Source organism: Ruditapes philippinarum, unplaced genomic scaffold (assembly GCF_026571515.1).
Source record: "Ruditapes philippinarum isolate M1 unplaced genomic scaffold, ASM2657151v2 ctg102_1_1_1_1, whole genome shotgun sequence".
Taxonomy (NCBI): Eukaryota; Metazoa; Mollusca; class Bivalvia; order Venerida; family Veneridae; genus Ruditapes; species Ruditapes philippinarum.
The window spans coordinates 46,095-64,333 of record NW_026856168.1 but is presented as its reverse complement, the minus strand read 5'-3'; the positions used below and the strand labels follow the sequence as shown (position 1 = coordinate 64,333).

Sequence of the window (18,239 nt, the reverse complement as noted above, 5' to 3'; positions counted from 1 at the left end):
AATTCATCGCCAATACACATGTTTCACACGAAAACATAAACTAAATCTTTACTAATTTATAAATATTGTAAATATGAATAAACACTCAATGCACATTTTTTTTTTAATTTTTGTCTGGGACTTCATTTGGAATTTATTATGTCCCAGCTTAAAAACAACATCGATATATATCATTACTGGTATGTAACAAAACATAAATTATATTGAAACAATATTATTTTTTTACTACCTTTTCAGTATTTTGTTGGATCTTGTAATGAAAATATAATTATACATATGTATAAAATTATTAACCATTTGCTTAAAGTTATTTCTCGAAGTATCTTTCTGACCTTCTAAAATACAAAAAGATGATACATGGATCGAAATTTCTTACCCCCTAAATGTAACAAATTCATGTAAAAAGGGTTCAAGAATAAAGGGGTCTAGAAGTCATCTTTTAATATTAACGCGTAGAATGTCTAAATTGCGTTATAATTATAATAAGTACAAAAAAGTATTTCATGAGTCAGATATATATGTTTTTGTTATGTGAAATTAAGAAATGGTAATAAAATGGCAAACGACAACATCGCCGACCCCGTAAATTATGAAATGCAGCTACTGTGTTTATTAAGCACAGCAACAATATAATGATTGGCAGGATGATATGTTTTACACACTCGGCTGTTAATTACCTATAATTGATTAATTATAATGACATACGACTGGTGTTTATTTGATATGCGTTTTCACACAATTAGATAAAGTGAAAATATTTCTCTATATTTAGTATCTTTATGGTCGCCTTAAGTAAAGAAAAATGATAAAATGATCGAAATGCCTAATCCACTAGGGGTCGAAAAGTCATAAAAAGGGGTGGAAAAGTCAAGGGGTTTATTGCATTTCTTTATTTGTGGGCGGTTCCTTGTTGATTCCATTCAGCAAAAAAATGCTCTGCTTTTTCAATAATTTATTAGTTGCTTTACAGCTATATTTCACATACATTTACTTATTTGCCAATAATTGAATCTACGACATTGGTACTGAAAAACAAAAAGAAATTCTATTTGGTTTCTTCAAGTTTTACTAATAAACTGCAATTTGAACGTCTGACGACAATTTCCTTAAAAAAACAGAACCACTCAGTACCTTTTACCAATTGTACATTTATAACCCATAATCAAGGTTTTTCAGACGCCTGGAAACTTTCCGAAATATATCAGAAAAAGGAGCATAATTTGTCTTGAATATTTTGATATTTAAATGTTCAAATGAATGTTTAAGTCTGAACAAGACAATGTTGTTGTTTTTTCGAGTTTCTTTTTACATACCCAGTACTAATTCAAATTCAATCAATCAAATTTGTCGATTGTAAATGTCTTGAGGATAAATTAAATCATTTGTCAATAAGTTCATCGTGTGAAAGTAATTACATATTCCTTTAATAACACACCAATATGCTGTAATTACTTATCAACGGCTTCCACAAATATCGTCAACATTTTAAGAGCTTGTGGACCAGCACAGTAATGTCTAATTTATCATTATTTCACTCAGTTTTGCACGATGTTGCTGTATTTAAAAAGGAACTTTATGTTTAAAATTCACATATTTATAAAAAGGTAAAGCGCTAAACAAAGTGTGGAATAGTTGCAATGATTGTCAAATAACCTTCATTTGCTTCGAAAAGTTACCTTGATTCACAGATTGGTTGAAAGTGATGGTCACATGAGTAATCATCCCATTTATAGTCCGGATGATGGGCAGTATAAACCCCACAGTCTTCAGGCTGACCTCCCCCTGGTTGCCCTGGGTACCAGTAGGTGAACTCTGGTTTCTGTGACGTGCCGTACCTGTCAATAAATCAAAGCTGAATATAAACTAATGCGACTAGTAAATACCATGGTCTGCTTTATTGGCCATTCTGTCGTAATAACTTTTCTTTCAAACAAGATCAATGTTTTTTCCAGACAGATGGTCAAATCCATTGAAGATATTTGGCTAGGTAGGGGTTTAATTGGATAATTATTTTTAAGGTGGTGGGAGGGTGGTTACTGACAGGTCATTTGACGACTTTCCAGCAAACTTTGCCGTTGCTAGAGGATGACATCAGGTGTCCTTCCGTGCATTTTTTTTCAGGCACTAACGGCATCTGAGTCAAACTCCTCACAGCGGTTACGTGACGCTTTGCTACTTTAACCACTGCCACCACTGAAATCACGTGATGATAGTTGTATCATGTGACAAAAACATGGCGGCCAGTTTCAGAACGCCAGGGATCCCATATCAACCCCATATCAAACTGGCAGATTTATAATTACATCCTTACCAGACAAAATAAGTTCAAGACACACAATTTGTTATCGCTTTAAAACAAGTGCCGGATCAAATCTTTTTGTGCAATCGTTCAATAACTGTTTATATTCTGCCATTGTTTACTATGCAAACGGTGTCACAGTGAAAATATCTTACGTTATGTTTACAAAATAATTTTTATACGAATATTTTTTTTACTTTCTTGTACATTAAGCATAACTATTTAACGAAAGAAAACTAAAATGACATATTCTATTTTAAAATTAAAAGTGAAAAAAATATATCCGGCTATATTCGACCGAATTTACTTGTGGTGGCAGTGGTTACTGTACAGATCAGGGGAAGTAACCGCTGCGAGGAGTTTGCATCTGAGTAGAATCACCGACATTTTGTTATCTAGCTGTCTAGCTTTCTGACATGAAAGAATTCCAAAGTAAAATCCCACATCGGTGATAAGGTATGTCAATGTTTAGACAGAAATGAAATCATTTAAACGTATCACCATTGATCAGTGACGCTCTGTCTTAAAAGTTAATGACTTTATCTTTAGTGAAAGCAGTTTTGTATTATTTCATTTTAACATCAGAATATAGATAATATGAATACATAGTCAACTTTATGCACTTAATGAAGATTTTTGTAAATTATTTTTAATTGACTTTCTAATATCTCTGTAAAAGGAAATATGGCATGAACAGAAAACAAAAACAAACAAACAAACAAACAACAACAATACACATACATAGAATTGTCGGATATTTGAACACTATGTGAGTAAAATAAAAACATTATCAAGGTAAATTGATGTAACTATTCCGGCTCTTTGTAAGGAATATATTATTCATAAAATAAGGTACACACAAAAATGTATAAACATATTTATGTTTTAAGGCTGTAACATACAATAATTAGATATATATATTTTAAAATATTTTTAGTGATTTCAGAATAAATACCGTTTAAAAATATTACATGCACAACCAAATGAAAAGAGGTAATAAAGCTTAAATTGCTTAAAGAATTAATGTCTTGACAATTATGGCACACCTGTGCAGCTATTCAAAATGACATATGAAGTGTAAGCATGTACGTTACAGTGTAAGGGTGTTAATGAAAGAAAATATGTTTTCAACAGAACTGCAAACAGGTCATTTTTATGGTTTGTGATAAATATAATTTATTGTGAAACAGAAATTATTGACTTCCTTGAGTAACTCGAATTATACAAGTTCATTTAATTCATGCATACACTCATTCGATTTTTTCTAAATACATGTGATACATTAAGAAATTAATTACCATTGCCATAGTCCCTCTGCATCCATGTCAGATATTCCAACCCAGCTGGAAGAAGCTATAGAAATAAAATTAACGAACTTAGATTGATTTTTGAATAGGTTAGCCATGTACATCAATTCATTTTTATTAAGAAGAGTTCTCAGTTTTAGTATTATGTTCCTGAAATTTTGTTTCAGACAACACTCATTTATTATATATGCGTTTGTTATTTTTGTTGTATTCAGACACTCACATATGTTCATAATATACTGCCATTAAATCTGAAAATCATATCCAGTATCAACGTTGTCCCTTTCTCCTAAGTTAACCCACAGTTTACCTTTGATGTATACCAGAATCTGTCCATAGTAATGAATTCGAAGTGATATTACGAGGAAAGAGATTGCTGATTTTCCTACTTACGATCCACGGGGTGACAGGGGAAGACACGAGAATACGACAAAGTGGTGACATTGTTGTACTTTCGTGTTTATGCCTGGCGCCCAGCGAAGCAAGAGTACGATAAAATGGTGACTTTGTCTGGCGCCATGTAAAGCGAAAGTGGTGACTTTGTGGTATAGTCTTGATTCGTCTTGCGTCACGTGAAGAGAAAGTACGATAAAATGGTGACTTTGTCGTACTTTCGTCATGCATCGCTCAGAGCTTAAATTCGACATGACACAAATCAGCCACTATATTTAGATCTACTACCATAATTTATCTGAGATAACAGGTAAACTATAAAGTTAACGGTTAAAAATTGTGGGGGCACAATGGGCATTGGTTTACTTTACAGCAATTACACAATAACGATTCATGTCTGATATATGTTTGTATATGTGTACTCTATCTTAAATTGTACCTATTTGACAAACGATCAATGTGCTTCAACTTAGGGGATATTGTTTCTCTTAACTGTCAAAACAGACTAAAAAGTAATTAAAATGCAGTTGAATTTAATAATGAAGTGAACACCCATCACTGGGCATGCGTGAATAGAATTGCAACATTATCAACTTGTTATGCTTTTGCTATCGATTTCAAAGGAGCACGCGACATCCTTGGAAACATTTTCACGTCATTCATTGCTAGCTAGCATCTTGAACATGTGTTATTCAGTAGAGTATAACAAAATTTCAACCTGTGATTTTGTAATTTGCATATTCTTATTTAGGTTCGGCAGTGTTGTGTAAGCGGCCTACAAGCATAACACATAGGTCGTGAGAAAATGAGACAAGTATTCACAATCACTTTGGGTCTGCCGCGCCAATCACCTTAAAATCCAAATAGAATGTTTGTCTATCCCAGCACATATACTTAAGCTTTTTTTGAAAAAAAAAATCATATTTCATCATTACTTGTATAATAATACACAGGATACAAATGTGTCCCGAAAAAAAATCCGCACACCTTCGATCAAAATCACCTCGTATTTTATTCCATTTACAATATTTTCATATAATTCTTTTGTCTATCGGCACAGTGCATATTATTCTCAACGATCATGGTCAGTTCAAAACTTAATGTTTCATATAAACAACACAACAGACGAAATTGAAATCAAAACTTTCGCCGTTTTACTCCATTTACAAAATATTTCGACAAATCCAAACGTGAATATGGGAACCAGTTTTAGTTATAGTCGATATGGTGGTTTCCATACAAAAAGTAATTCAAGCTTATACTCATCGCGGTTAAACTATTAAAGTAAAGAAATTATATTTTTAATCGAGAAATATGTCATTAAGAACAAAACCTTACAATTATTGTTTAATGCGCACAGTCTACAATGTATGGTCAATGAAAATGTGTATCAATCTATTTATATGACACTAAACCCTGTGCATATGATTTTATGGCTACTGTTAGTACCAATAAGGTTGTAGCTATTTTTAGATCATACAATAAAGCGTTTTGAACAGCTAAAATGTTCCTTTATTCACCGTCCTCACTGTCTATGATCAGTCGCATAAATCTATCAACATATTTGTCTATTTGCTTATTTATCTATCTATTTTATTCATTGATTCATTTATACCGCCCTGCAGTGGTAACAAATCATCTTCGGTACCCTAAGGGTAATCGGGACGTTATTTTAATGTAGTCCAGTGGAATCAGCAGTACCCGTCTGTTGCGACAGTGGTAATACATATTTACTTGAATGTATGAAAAAATAGAAATTACTCAATAAATTCTAATCTGCGGTTTCAATCAGTGCGATATAATTTATAATAAATAACATTTTTACCCACCATTACCTTTAGTTTTATGTAGGATGTCAACGATAAAAACGTTTTCCTCTGCAGTGTTCACGTGGATAAGATGCCCGTTGTGTTGCGTGCAATAATTCTGCAAAGAAACTTGAATAATAATAATCAATATATGATACTTAAAACTGTTTTTAACATAACTTGGCAGTAAATTGAAAAGACATAAGCCGGCAAAAGAAATCATATTATATGAAAAATGGAATACAGTTGAAATATCCGACTGAATAACACTTATTTCATACGATTTTAACTAGTTGCAAGCAAGATATTTGCCATTTTTAAGAATAAATTTTTGTGCTCTGAACTGGCTCTAAATAGGAGACCAGCTCGATTTCCGCTCTTTTAATATATTTTTAATATCAATCTCAGTTCTGGCTACTGAGGTAATTTGCTTGCATATCTATCCTACAGTTCGCTCTGCATTCAATGCTCGTACGATATATTATGCTTTTTAAAATAAATAAAATACTCGTTTCGATCTTAGGAATGGCTCAGAGTTCAATTTTATCTAGGTCTTCACTAGTTAAGTGAATTTGAATATAGATTTCAGAGTTGATTGTGACTTTGATGCTAAATAAATATTCACTTTTCAAATTCAAAGCAAGCTCAAAATAATTAAAATATGACGATCTCAGTACTTCATGGAAGTCCAAAACTTGAAGGAAATAAAATTATTATGCGCGATTTCAGATCTGAAAGATAACTGACCTCCAAGTGCTAATACGATTGTTTTGTTTTTTTTGCATTCTTTTAGATTTTGAACTATTGTCATACATTTATATGCTATTTTTTTGAAGAGTAAAGTATAACATCGTTAAGATTACCTCCGCTTCGACAAAAGTTAAATGCTGTCCGTAACCAATTAGGTAGCAAGAATCATTGAAACGTGTCCAGCCATTCTGGCATAAGCACGAACACACTTATGAAAAAGAAAGTTATATAATAAAAATAAATTGTGACGGAAATACTCATTGAAGTTATTACCAGTAAATATTTTAGCATAAATATCATTACATTAAGATTCAGAAAATTGCGTCACAGTTATCATTTGAAAATGACAAAATGTGATCAGTAAGATAAGTAACTGATTTATTTGATTCAGATTACAATCACTACCAAACTGATACGTGGGCTGCTTTTTAAATTTTGTCTTTTGACGTGATATCTGTAATATACAGGCTTCATAACATCAGATCCCCTTTCAAAATTCCGTTTTATTTAGTTCCGCACATTGTTTTCTCGTTTAAGGCACACGCATTTTTATTTACTTGGGGACCATATGCCGCTTTTCATGGAATGGCACTTACGTGTCACATTGAAGTTTCCATGATAACCGCCATATGAACACATCTGCGGATGTTTCAAAATTCAAAATTGTACCAGTTGATGTTAAATGTTGAATTCAGCTCAAGTCGGTGCTAGAGGAAATGGACAGTAACTTGCACATTCCATTACCGTCCATGAACAGGCTCAATCAAACCGAGCCTGCAACATTTTAAATTTTGTCTTGTTGGGCTTTCTTTAGGGATTCTTTATTTCACTCCATTTTAACTATTTTACAACGAAGGTAGACTCAGTTAATATTATTATATATACTACATTTGATTCTCAATTATTTAACTATTTATATCAACATATGCTGAGAATACTAATATTTATTACTAATAATCACACTTGCGCAAGATATCTTGATAAAAGTGTATACATTTGGCTGTATATACATGCAAAATAAAATTGATATATCCCTCAAAAACATATAAGACGAGAAACCTTTGTTTTCTTTTGTAGTTGTTTCGTCGCATTTTTGTCTTTTAAGTTATCGAAAATTTAAAAGTTTACCAGAACATCGATATAACTTAAACTAAAGTTGCGATCCCCTGTGTAGATGTATAAGAAAAATAAATCGTTATTTTTTGCTTGGGTTAACCGGCGTTACTGACACATTACTGCTCATACCGCGAAGAACACTATAAAAAGAATGTCTTAAATGAGTTGGTTCAAGCGATTAAGTTAACCTTGGAAACAATGTGAACCTTCGGAACCATTAATCACAACAAAATTAGATAAGAAATGCAGATTGAGTCTGTACATGAGGGATAATGAACAAGTGCAACATCCTTCCCGCCGCCCCCTAATACCGGATTGAGCAGTACTCAATTCTCAACACTGTATAGTGCTTGCACCAATGACCCCGAAGGACCAGAAAATATAACAACACTGAAGTTAAGTACTTTTTACAGCTGTCAACACCTACTGTTGTGAAGTATAAAAATCTGGAAACAAGGTGATACAAGTTTACTTCTTTAAGAAATATATGGACTGAGACAAGAAGTTTAATAATTAAATTGACTGGATAAAAAACTTTGTATTATGCTAAAATGTTATCAGAAAATGCATGCATCAGACATTGCCGGTTTTGTTTTGAAAGTCAATGTTCTGTAGAAATTGCATAAACGGATTCATTTCGACGCTGTTCATTTATTTGTATTTAACGATATTCGTTTGAAAAGGATAGAAAAATTTACCAATAAATCATTGGATTCAATGATCTCTACAAGCAAGTTTTTAGTGTCGATGTTGTAAAGTTATCTTACTAAAGTGTTGATACTGTTCGTTAATTAAGGAGTATAATGAACTTAGAATTTTTATAATATATATTGTGTATTTATCTTAAATCGGAATCAATAATGGTTTTGTTACCAAAAAGTTAAACACCATAATTTACCTGTTATAAAAGTTCCTATCCCGAGTAAAACAGTAAAAGAGAACATGCTTGAATGAAAGATTATTCTCTTCTCGTGTATCAAGAATATTAAGTAATTTGACTGAAATTGGGTCACTCAGATAAGAAAACTACTATCTTTTGTATGTATATGACGCAACAATATGTTATTCAGTGCAAATGTTATATTTAGGGCAATATTAACTGAAATAAACTGAAATGACTCTCACAGAACAGGACACGTTTAGATAAATGTTAACATAAATGCTATTGAGGGCAGTTTTTGAAAAATAGACAGTTTCAGGTATTCGTATTGGACGAAACAGTAGGACATAGACACAATGTGGAAAAGATGTCATAGCTGTTATCATTGTTATTTTTAGCTCTGGGCAGCTTCTTGTTGATTCCACGAAACGAAAATAAAAACTTGTTTATTCATATATTTATTAGTTATGTTATACAGCTATATTTCACATTCATTTTCTTATTTGCCGATAATTGAATCCACAACATCAGTGCTGAAAGAAAAACAAGAAGTTCACTATTTTGTTACTAACAGTTATACGAAAATTTAACTTCTTATTTAATTCAATTGTTTAGCATAAATTTGCTCCGAAAAACGAACAGCTTAGAACCTTTTACCAATTTTATATAACCCTGAACCATGATCCTACAAAAGCTTGTTAATTTTTCTTGACAATATCAAATCAATATTAAAATTGGCAACACAAGAATATGTGAATATTTTAGAATTTTAATTTTAAGGTTCAAAATTCTAAATCAAAATCATTATCTGAACATCAATAATTATTTTGAGTTTCCTTTTACGTACATAATACTCGTACTTATTAAAAATCAATCAATTCAATTTGATGACAGCATTATCGAAATGAAATGTATTTAGGACAAATTAAATCATTTAAGTTCATCGTATCGAAATAGTTATGTATTATTCTATGGAGGCTATTCGTTGCCAAAAATCCAGCCTTGTTGATCTGAGTTGAACAGTTTGTTAACGGAAAAATAAAATTGTATTTCTTTGTATGTAAACACCAATGTTGCATTCTTGGATTGAGTATGCCGATTGAACATTGTAAACATGCATTTCAACAAAATACATTTTGTTAAACGACAAAACATTAACTGTTTTGCTGATAGTAGCAATACCACGTGTTCGAATACTCATTGTTCGTGTATACGCCGACAAAACAGAAGTTACATTCTTAGCTTTACATTGTCGAACTATCATGACTCGGATCAGCATAATCCAGCTTTACACGTTTTTCAATAAAATGAAATAAGCTCCGCACATTTGCCCGCCCACTACATCATCGTAAATAAACGTATTTACCCGCTCATTTTCGGTATTTACCGTCGGTGACAAGAAGCGGCGTAGTTTCCGTTTACCACACATTTTAGGTGTTTAGTTATTCACCAAATATAATTCACTTGCATGATTGCCATTCTATGCCTTTAGCATTAGCGGACTTTAAAGGGATTATAGGCATATAAGTTTTAAAACGTGGTCGATACAACATTTCCTAGAAAAAGAAACTGAAAAAAAATAATAAAAAACTCATCATGCTACTTACTGCCTGAGGTTAAAATATTTTTCAAGGAAGAAAAAACTATTGATAGACTATATTTAACGACAAATAAATTTTACTGAGGGTATTTCAATTTGAATAGGAATGAGTATCATTTACAGTTAAGCTGTTACCTTACCACTTTCAAATTTTCAAGTCAACATCTGATAATCTGATAAAGGCTTTGATACGACTAATTTCTGATACAGACCAAATTCTGGCTGTTGTTTTTCAGTAGTAGCATTTACTATGACATTAGTAACCTCAATTCTAGCGTATGACTTGACAAGAAAAAAACTTTTAACAATAGTAAAATTATAACCAAAGTTGTATGTACCCTTTCGTACATAACTTTTTATTTTTACCATACTGTATAGATACATTTTCCCATTTTTAACCATTTTGTTTTTCAATAATCACATTTAAATGAGTCCAAAAGTATGACTTGTATGTCGATTATCAAATTATGTATACTTTGTTTATTTTATCTCTTAGAAAGCCATCACTTACAAAACTTAATAAATATTATGTACATAAAAATAGTTCTCTGCTTTTGATTAGATAGACAGCAAGTCTAGGTAACCGCTATTGACAGCATGTATACGCATATTTTAGAATTGCTATTGATTCAGTACAATGCATTAAAAGACCTTAACCTACGTCAGCTTGCATAAATTTAATAATAAAGGGCTAAAAAAACATCCTATGACTCACAATACCTCCCAATGGAGGTAAACAGATATGCTAGGATACACTGAATATTTATTTCAACATTAAAATGGGAGAAATTCACAAATTTTTGGTTTTACAACGAAATTATCGATAGTAAACTTTGAATTGTTTCGTAGTTATACACTTGGTAAAAATATGTTTTTTTTCTACAACCCAACATAGTCCCTTAAAGAAAGAAGTCACAGGCTTACTGTCCAGTTCTCTTTATTCGTGTTGCCAAAAGTGACTTTCATGTATAGCATTCTAATACTATTTGCTGAATGTAAAAAATATGCGTACGAGTAATACCGTGTAACGTTTGAAGGCACACAAACCATATCGTTCATATGAAAGAACAATGGTGTGTGTCATTATATATAGGAAACATTCCTTTCTGTTAATTCACCAATATTCTTATGCTCATTATCAGTATAAATGTTGTTACATTGTTATATTATATCTAAACAAATTTTGCATTTCTTGGAAATTCTTAACTAGAATACGTTTTAACAAAATCAGAGGATATTCAAAGTCAACTGTTATGCAGTTGATGTACTAGTATGTGAAATTTAAAACAGTTTCTATATAATTTGAAATATTTTTTGTACCAGCAAGAGTTACCTCTCTTTATATTCTACTTTCGTGAAAATTGGCTCCGCCTATTAATGTTCGTATATTATCGTGACAATTCCATGCATTGTATATGGAAGTTGCGAAATCGTTTACAAATGTTAATTGCGTTAGAATGTAAAAGGAAAGGGTGTTGTTGTAAACCTGAGTGTGTCAAGTTGATGCAGTTACATTCTCAACGTCATGATACACAGCATAAAACGTAGTGTGTACGTTCTATCGTTTTCATTTCTACATGTCGCAAGTTTGAACTTTATCTAAGTTGCATGTTTACAGCTTCCATTTTCTCAAACCGAGATAATCAGAATGCTAAATACCAGTGCAGTATGTAACTCTCGGATCGACAATTAGATTTTTACTATTCTGTTTAGTAGAACCGAAGTATGCATTGTCAAGTTTCAAAGGCTGGAGTTTTGGCAACGAATAGCCTCCATATCATTCTAATAAAATAACAATACACGTGTTCATTATTAATCAAATGCATCAACGCATATCGTCCACATCTTGAAAGTGTGTTGACCAGCGCATTTTTGTCTTAGATATCATTATTTTACACATTTTTTGCACGATATTAGTGCTTTTATATAGGCAAAAAGAACGATATGTTTTTGTGTAATCAAATATTATTCAACTTAAAATGGTAAAACGCAAAACAAAGTGTAAAAACAATTCTAATGACTGTCACATAACCTTCATTTGCTTTGAACAGTTTACCTTGTTTCACAGATTGGATGCAAGTTGCTATCACATGGGTAATCACTCCATTTATAGTCATGGTGGACAGCATAAACCCCACAGTCTTCATGTTGACCTCCATTTGGCTCCCCTGGGTACCAGTATGTAAAATCTGGTTTCTGTGACGTGTCGTACCTGTTAAAAGCTCTAAAACTGCTGTTGACAATTGACTATACCCATGCGACCAGTGCAGACCAAGATCAGCCGGTTCAAACTTGCCGTCTGATCAATGTCTGCACTATTCTACATTCAGTCAGTACTTACATTGAAATGTGTTTTGAACAATCTAAATGATTTTGTCCATACTGATAGTCAAATTAATTATATCAAGCACTAATGCGCACCCGAGTAGAACAACTGACGTCCCTTTAAAGAGGTTTCTGATGAGTACAGAAAATAATATTATACTTGTATTCAAAACAGAAAATAAAACAATTAGAATCAAATGAAACGTAAAAGACAATAACGTTTTGACAATTACAATGTATTACACACCTGTGTTATAAACACTCGTTAAAGCGTAAGCATGTACGTTTCAGTATAAAAGCGTCAATGAAAGAAGAAAAAACATAATTGTGAACCTATGTATTTTTATAGTATGTGATAATGTTTTCTAATGTTTTGTAATGTAATGGTCATAGCTTCATTACAACATTTATTGAACTCATTGATAAACTCGCGTTATACAGGTTCATTCAACTCATTCATACACTGATTTAACATCCTCTAAACATATGATTGTGTGACATAAACAAAGTAATTACCACTGCCATATCCCCTCTACATCCATGTCTGATATTCCAACCCAGCTGTGATAAGCTATAGAAATAGAGAAAAAGAAATAAGGTGGAGTTTTAAAAAGTGTCCAATCATATCTTCTTTTATTCTTTGCCCTCAATGTCTTTGAACGGTGATATCAACCTATCTACATATTTATTGATCTGTCTGTTTATTTATCTATCTATTAAATTCAATAATTTATTTATACCAACATGCCGTTGTTACAGTAACAAATCATCGCCGGTAAAACATGCTTACTCGTTACGTATTCACTTAATTCGAATTATGTTAGCCAACAGAATCAGTTCCCTAGGGTTCAGACGGTGTTACTATTTGATTAGTTTTCTAGAAATTTCTCATTAAGTTCATTACTACGATTTTCTGCAACGTAATCAAAAATGAGAATTTAAACCGACCCTTACCTTTTGTTTTCTGTAGGATGTCAACGATAAAAAGGTTTTCCTCTGCAGTATTCACATGGATAAGATGCCCATTATGTTGCCTGCAATAATGCTGCAAAGAAACATGAATAATAATAATAATAATAATAATAATAATAATAATAAATTTATGATACATAAAACTGTTTTAGATATGACGTGACAGTAAATAAAAAAGAAATATTTCAGTTCGGCAAAAAAAACAAACATATTACATGTATATACAACAAGGAGCAAAGTTATGCAATACACGAGTCTAAATGTTTAGAAAATTAAGTGCTGTCAGAGTCTGAGATTGATATTCAATTTTTATTTTCAGAGCGCTCGATATTCAACACTAGCTAGCATAGAGAAAAAGGAACCCCGAAAGAACGTCAAAAAAATTAAGATTGTAAATGTTGCAGACTCAGTTTGATTGAGCCTTTTCATGGACGGTAATGCAAACTACATACAAGCACAATTCATACCTGGTAGGACCATTTAAAGAATTATTTAACATTAATTAACATGTAATGCTGAAAAAAATGAGTTAAGAAAACATTCGTAGATGCGTGCATGCAACCCGGAATGCGAAACGTGCGTCCTATTCAATGAAAAGCACTATTAACGAATGTTTTTGTCCTTAACGAGAAAACAATAGGCTGAGATGGAATTTTTAAAGTGGGTTAGAGGTAATGAAGCATGCATATCACAAATAAAAATCAAAAGACAAATTAAAAAAGACATAAATAGTGGCAGAACGAAAGGCAATCGAATTTAGAGTACGAAAATTAAATTTTCAAAAATCCAATGTCGCGCTTGGAACGTTTTCAGAGCCAACTCTGAGCTCAATATAAAAAAATCATTAAACAACCTCAGATCTACCTTGTTTCGAATTTAGAGCCAGTTCTAGGTTCGAAACTGATAATTTATATTTCGTTAGCTATAGCCAGCTTTAAGACTGACAATTTAAAAAAGATTTAAGGGCAATTACTGTGTTAGTACCTAATTTAAGATCGATTTTCATAAATTGAAAAGGGGTGGATGTCGTTCTAGATCTGAAACTGGTTCCCTCCTCCAGACTTTCGGGAATGACAACGCCAATCGAATTACGACTGGTTCTGACTCCTTGGTACTTTTCCGGCTCGCTTGCAAATGCCGAGTCTATTACACTGGTTGCAAATGATAATTATGTCACATTTATATCCTTATTACACACATGCGCATAAAAGTGATGTCCACATTTCCCATCACACCTCATAAACTCTCACACACAAATTTTGTTTTGTTTTGTTGTTTAAGAAAGAGAGAAGTAGTCTAGTGATTAAGTCCTTTCGACCAAGGAATTATTGGTTGTAGCCCTAATTTGACCACGACCATTCTTCTTTAAATGACAAGGGACTTGAAATAATCAATGCCAGTTGCTATAACTAGTTTCACAACATGCCACACGGAATTTGCCATAAATGTTTTCAATTTCGATCTCTGACCTAGCTCTGAATTACAGGCAAAATCATTTTTTTTGCTCGTTCGATACTAGTCAATAATGAATATCAATCTTAGTGATTTCGTAATATTCGCTTTAACAACAAAAAATGAAATTGGATAAAAATCTAACAACAAGTTCTGAGTTCTATGTAAGCTTATTTTTGTTGTCCTTTTCAATAAATTTTGAAAATCAATCTAGTAATTTTCTATTTACGCCGAGTTTGATGCAAGCACAATATTTACCCCTTTATTTAAAAAAGAAATTCGAACTTTAAACTAGCTCTGAATAGGAGACCAGTTCGGTATTCGCTCCTTTAATTTTTTTTTAAATCAATATTATAGCTAACTCATGATAAGATTTGCTTGCATATCTATCTTGTAAATTGAATGTTTATCTCTGAACTGGTTCAATTTTATCTAAATAATCATTGGTTAAGTGAATTTTGAATAAGTGTTTGTGAGTTTGATACTTGCACGATATTTGTCTTTTGCAAAAATATCGATCGATCGGCTGGCTCGAAATTTTAAGCAAGCTCGAAATAGCATAATAGCCTACTAACTAAAACACGTTCTCGAACAAGGTGAAAATCCAAAGCTTGATGGAAATAAATCATAATGTGCGATTTAGCCTTGAGAGCTGACCTTTTTTCTTTGATTGTTCTTTTTTTATTATCTTTTTAAATTTTTAAGATTTTGACCTATTGATATACATACACATGTTAATTTTGTTTGAAGAGTATCAAAGCGTCGTATTTACCTCAGCTTCGATAAATGTTACATTTTGTCCGTAACCAATTAGGTAGCAAGAATCATTGAAACGTGTCCAGCCATTTTGGCAGCAGCACGAACACACTTATGAAAAAGAAAGTTATACAATAAAAAAATAAATTGTGACAGAAATATTCAAGTTATAACAAGTAAATATTATAGCATACATATTATAACATTAAGATTAAGAAAATGGCGTCACTGTTATCATTTAAAATGAGAAAATGTGATCAGTGAGATTAGTAACTTGTTCATTTGATTCAGATTACAATCACTGTCAAACTTAACTATTTGTAACGACGGAAGATTTAGTTAATATTATATACCACATTTGATTCTCAACTATTTGACTAATTGCATCAAAAATTGCAGGATATACAAGTATTTATTACTTGTACTCATCCTTTGGCAAGACATCTTGATAAAAGTGCACCAATTGGTCATACAAAAGCTCGTACATGTAAATTTAGATTGATATATCCCTACATAAAACAGACAAAACGTAAAATGCAGCTTTTGTTTTATTTTGTAGTTCTTTCGTTGCATGTTCGTTGCATGTTTGTCCTTATCCAAAATTTGATAATTGATTACGTTTAAAGTACAAGGACCGTTATCACAAACTTAAACAATATTCGTCCTGATAGTTGCGCTCTACCCTGTTGATATGTGTATCAATATAGAAAAAAAATCCCGTTTGTTTGCTCCCGTTTAAAGGCAACATTGACACATTACTGGTCATACAGTGCCGAACACTTTCCACGTATAAAGAATGAATTGGTTTTAGCGAGTAAAATACACGTTGACTTCTTTTATGTAATAGATCAGGGTTTTGGATGGTACTGAGGCATAAAGTTTTTTTAATTGAAATGACTTGATTTAAAAAATATGTTTTTAACTCAAATGTTATCGTTTCATAATAATGCATATATCACACATTGCAGGTTAAGTTTTTGAAGAAATTTATCTGTAGAAATTGCATAAAACGAACACATTACGACGCTGTTGATTCATTCGTATTTAACGATATTCGTACAAAAAGGTTAGAAGAATATACTAATAAATCAATGGATTAATAATATAATATTTTCAAACAAGTTTTAAGTGTATGTTGCAAGATTATTTACAAAACGTTGATATTGTCCTTTTATTAGGGAGTATATATAAACTTGAAAATATATTATATAATATTAATTATTATACTGTGTTTTCATTTCAAACTGGAATCAATAATGGCAATGTTACCAAAAGGCGAAGCAACATGATTTACCTGTTATGAAAGTTCCTATCCCGAATAAAACAGTAAAATAGAACATACTTGACTGACAAATTATTATCTTCTCGTGTATTAAGAACATTCAGTAAATTAACTGAAATAAGGTCAGTAAGATAAGATCACTACTATCAGTTGTTTGTATATGACGTGGCATACTGATTCAAAGATTTAACATCATTGTCTGTGTAAAAGAAAAGGTGAAGACTTTACAACTGACTACACGGAACATATTCTAATCGTAAAATGTGAAAGAAATAATAAAACAAAAGAATGAAGTGAGAATGGTAGACCCTAGTGTTCATGAAAAGAATAAGGAAAAATCCATTTTTAAGTGAAAATATGAAAATGACCAAGTACTAATGGAAAATGAGACAATGCTAAATAAAAGCAAAACAACGTCACTGAATTGTTTCTTGTTTTCTTCAAGTGGCTATGGTAACTAAAGAAATCACTTTAGGATGTGTCTATTTACTTTGTATTACTGGGGGGGGGGGGTTCACTCCCGAGGCGACAGGCTGCTACGTTATTGATGTAGAGACCAGGTCTTGTATTATAATAAATAAGCAAACACCAAGTTTATTGATTCAATCTATTTAATAACTGTATAAACAAAAGATGTATATGCTGAGCGTAATTTTTTTTAAGTTATCAAAAAATTTATAGAAATTAATCAAATTTTAACTAACACTCATGGAAAACAAACCAACATATTTACATCATATTTTTTTTTTATATGATAATATTTAAAGTAAGATAGATTAATAACTTTTACCAAAGTTTTACGAAATGAAAATTAATTTACATGAAAAACAGATGGTGCATTCTAACTATTGCTTCAAAAAATGCGAATAAAATCTTACTTTATACATGAAATTTTTACTATGTAACTAACATTATTACATAACATTTCAATCACTTAGTTTCAAAAAATGAAATTACAAAAAGTTGTCGAAATACAAAATAATTAAATTCTATAACGTTACATCTCCAAAATGAATTATGAATTAAAAGGTATAATCTGTTGATCAAAATATAACAAACATATTTTTATCAAAATAAAAAAAAAAATAACAAACACTGTTATGTAATAGAATATGAACAAATACAAAGAAGAGGAAACACCTCAAAACTTCTACATCTGCATAGCCTGTGTCAGAATAATCGAACAGTTTTATTGTAGATATATGTTTTTAAAAAGAGTTAATGTCTTCCTACAGCGATACACTGAAGTGTATCAAATTTCAATGAACAGTGTATTTATAAACCTGTTGCTGTGGTTTA

General features: G+C 31.6%; 1 protein-coding gene across 3 annotated transcripts; it reads right to left on the bottom strand.

Annotated features, from left to right (window-relative positions):
* Nucleotides 1–937: 937 nt before the first annotated feature.
* On the bottom strand, nt 938–17,062 carry LOC132745664 (perlucin-like protein). 3 transcript variants are annotated; one of them, XM_060734616.1, is made up of 6 exons: nt 16,953–17,011; nt 6,671–6,765; nt 5,835–5,925; nt 3,598–3,652; nt 1,677–1,835; nt 938–1,025 (listed from the first exon to the last, which is right to left on the bottom strand). In XM_060734616.1, exons 1-6 carry the CDS (start codon nt 16,996–16,998, stop codon nt 992–994), a joined length of 480 nt encoding a protein of 159 aa, XP_060590599.1. In that variant the 5' UTR covers nt 16,999–17,011; the 3' UTR covers nt 938–991. The 3 variants fall into 3 exon arrangements, with proteins under 3 accessions (XP_060590599.1, XP_060590598.1, XP_060590597.1); XM_060734615.1 differs by lacking the exon at nt 16,953–17,011 and adding an exon at nt 8,572–8,730; XM_060734614.1 differs by lacking the exons at nt 938–1,025; nt 1,677–1,835; nt 3,598–3,652; nt 5,835–5,925; nt 6,671–6,765 and adding exons at nt 8,996–9,086; nt 12,210–12,365; nt 12,995–13,049; nt 13,433–13,523; nt 15,675–15,769 and having other exon boundaries at nt 16,953–17,062.
* Nucleotides 17,063–18,239: the final 1,177 nt, after the last annotated feature.

Bases quoted from the DNA above. Each gene is read 5' to 3' on its own strand.
- LOC132745664 (XM_060734614.1), bottom strand. From the start codon at position 17,040: ATGTTCTTAATACACGAGAAGATAATAATTTGTCAGTCAAGTATGTTC. The intron at 15,770-16,952 runs GTAAATCATGTT...CTTTTTCATAAG, and splicing joins GATAGGAACTTTCATAACAG to TGTGTTCGTGCTGCTGCCAA. The intron at 13,524-15,674 runs GTAAATACGACG...GTTTCTTTGCAG, and splicing joins TAACATTTATCGAAGCTGAG to CATTATTGCAGGCAACATAA.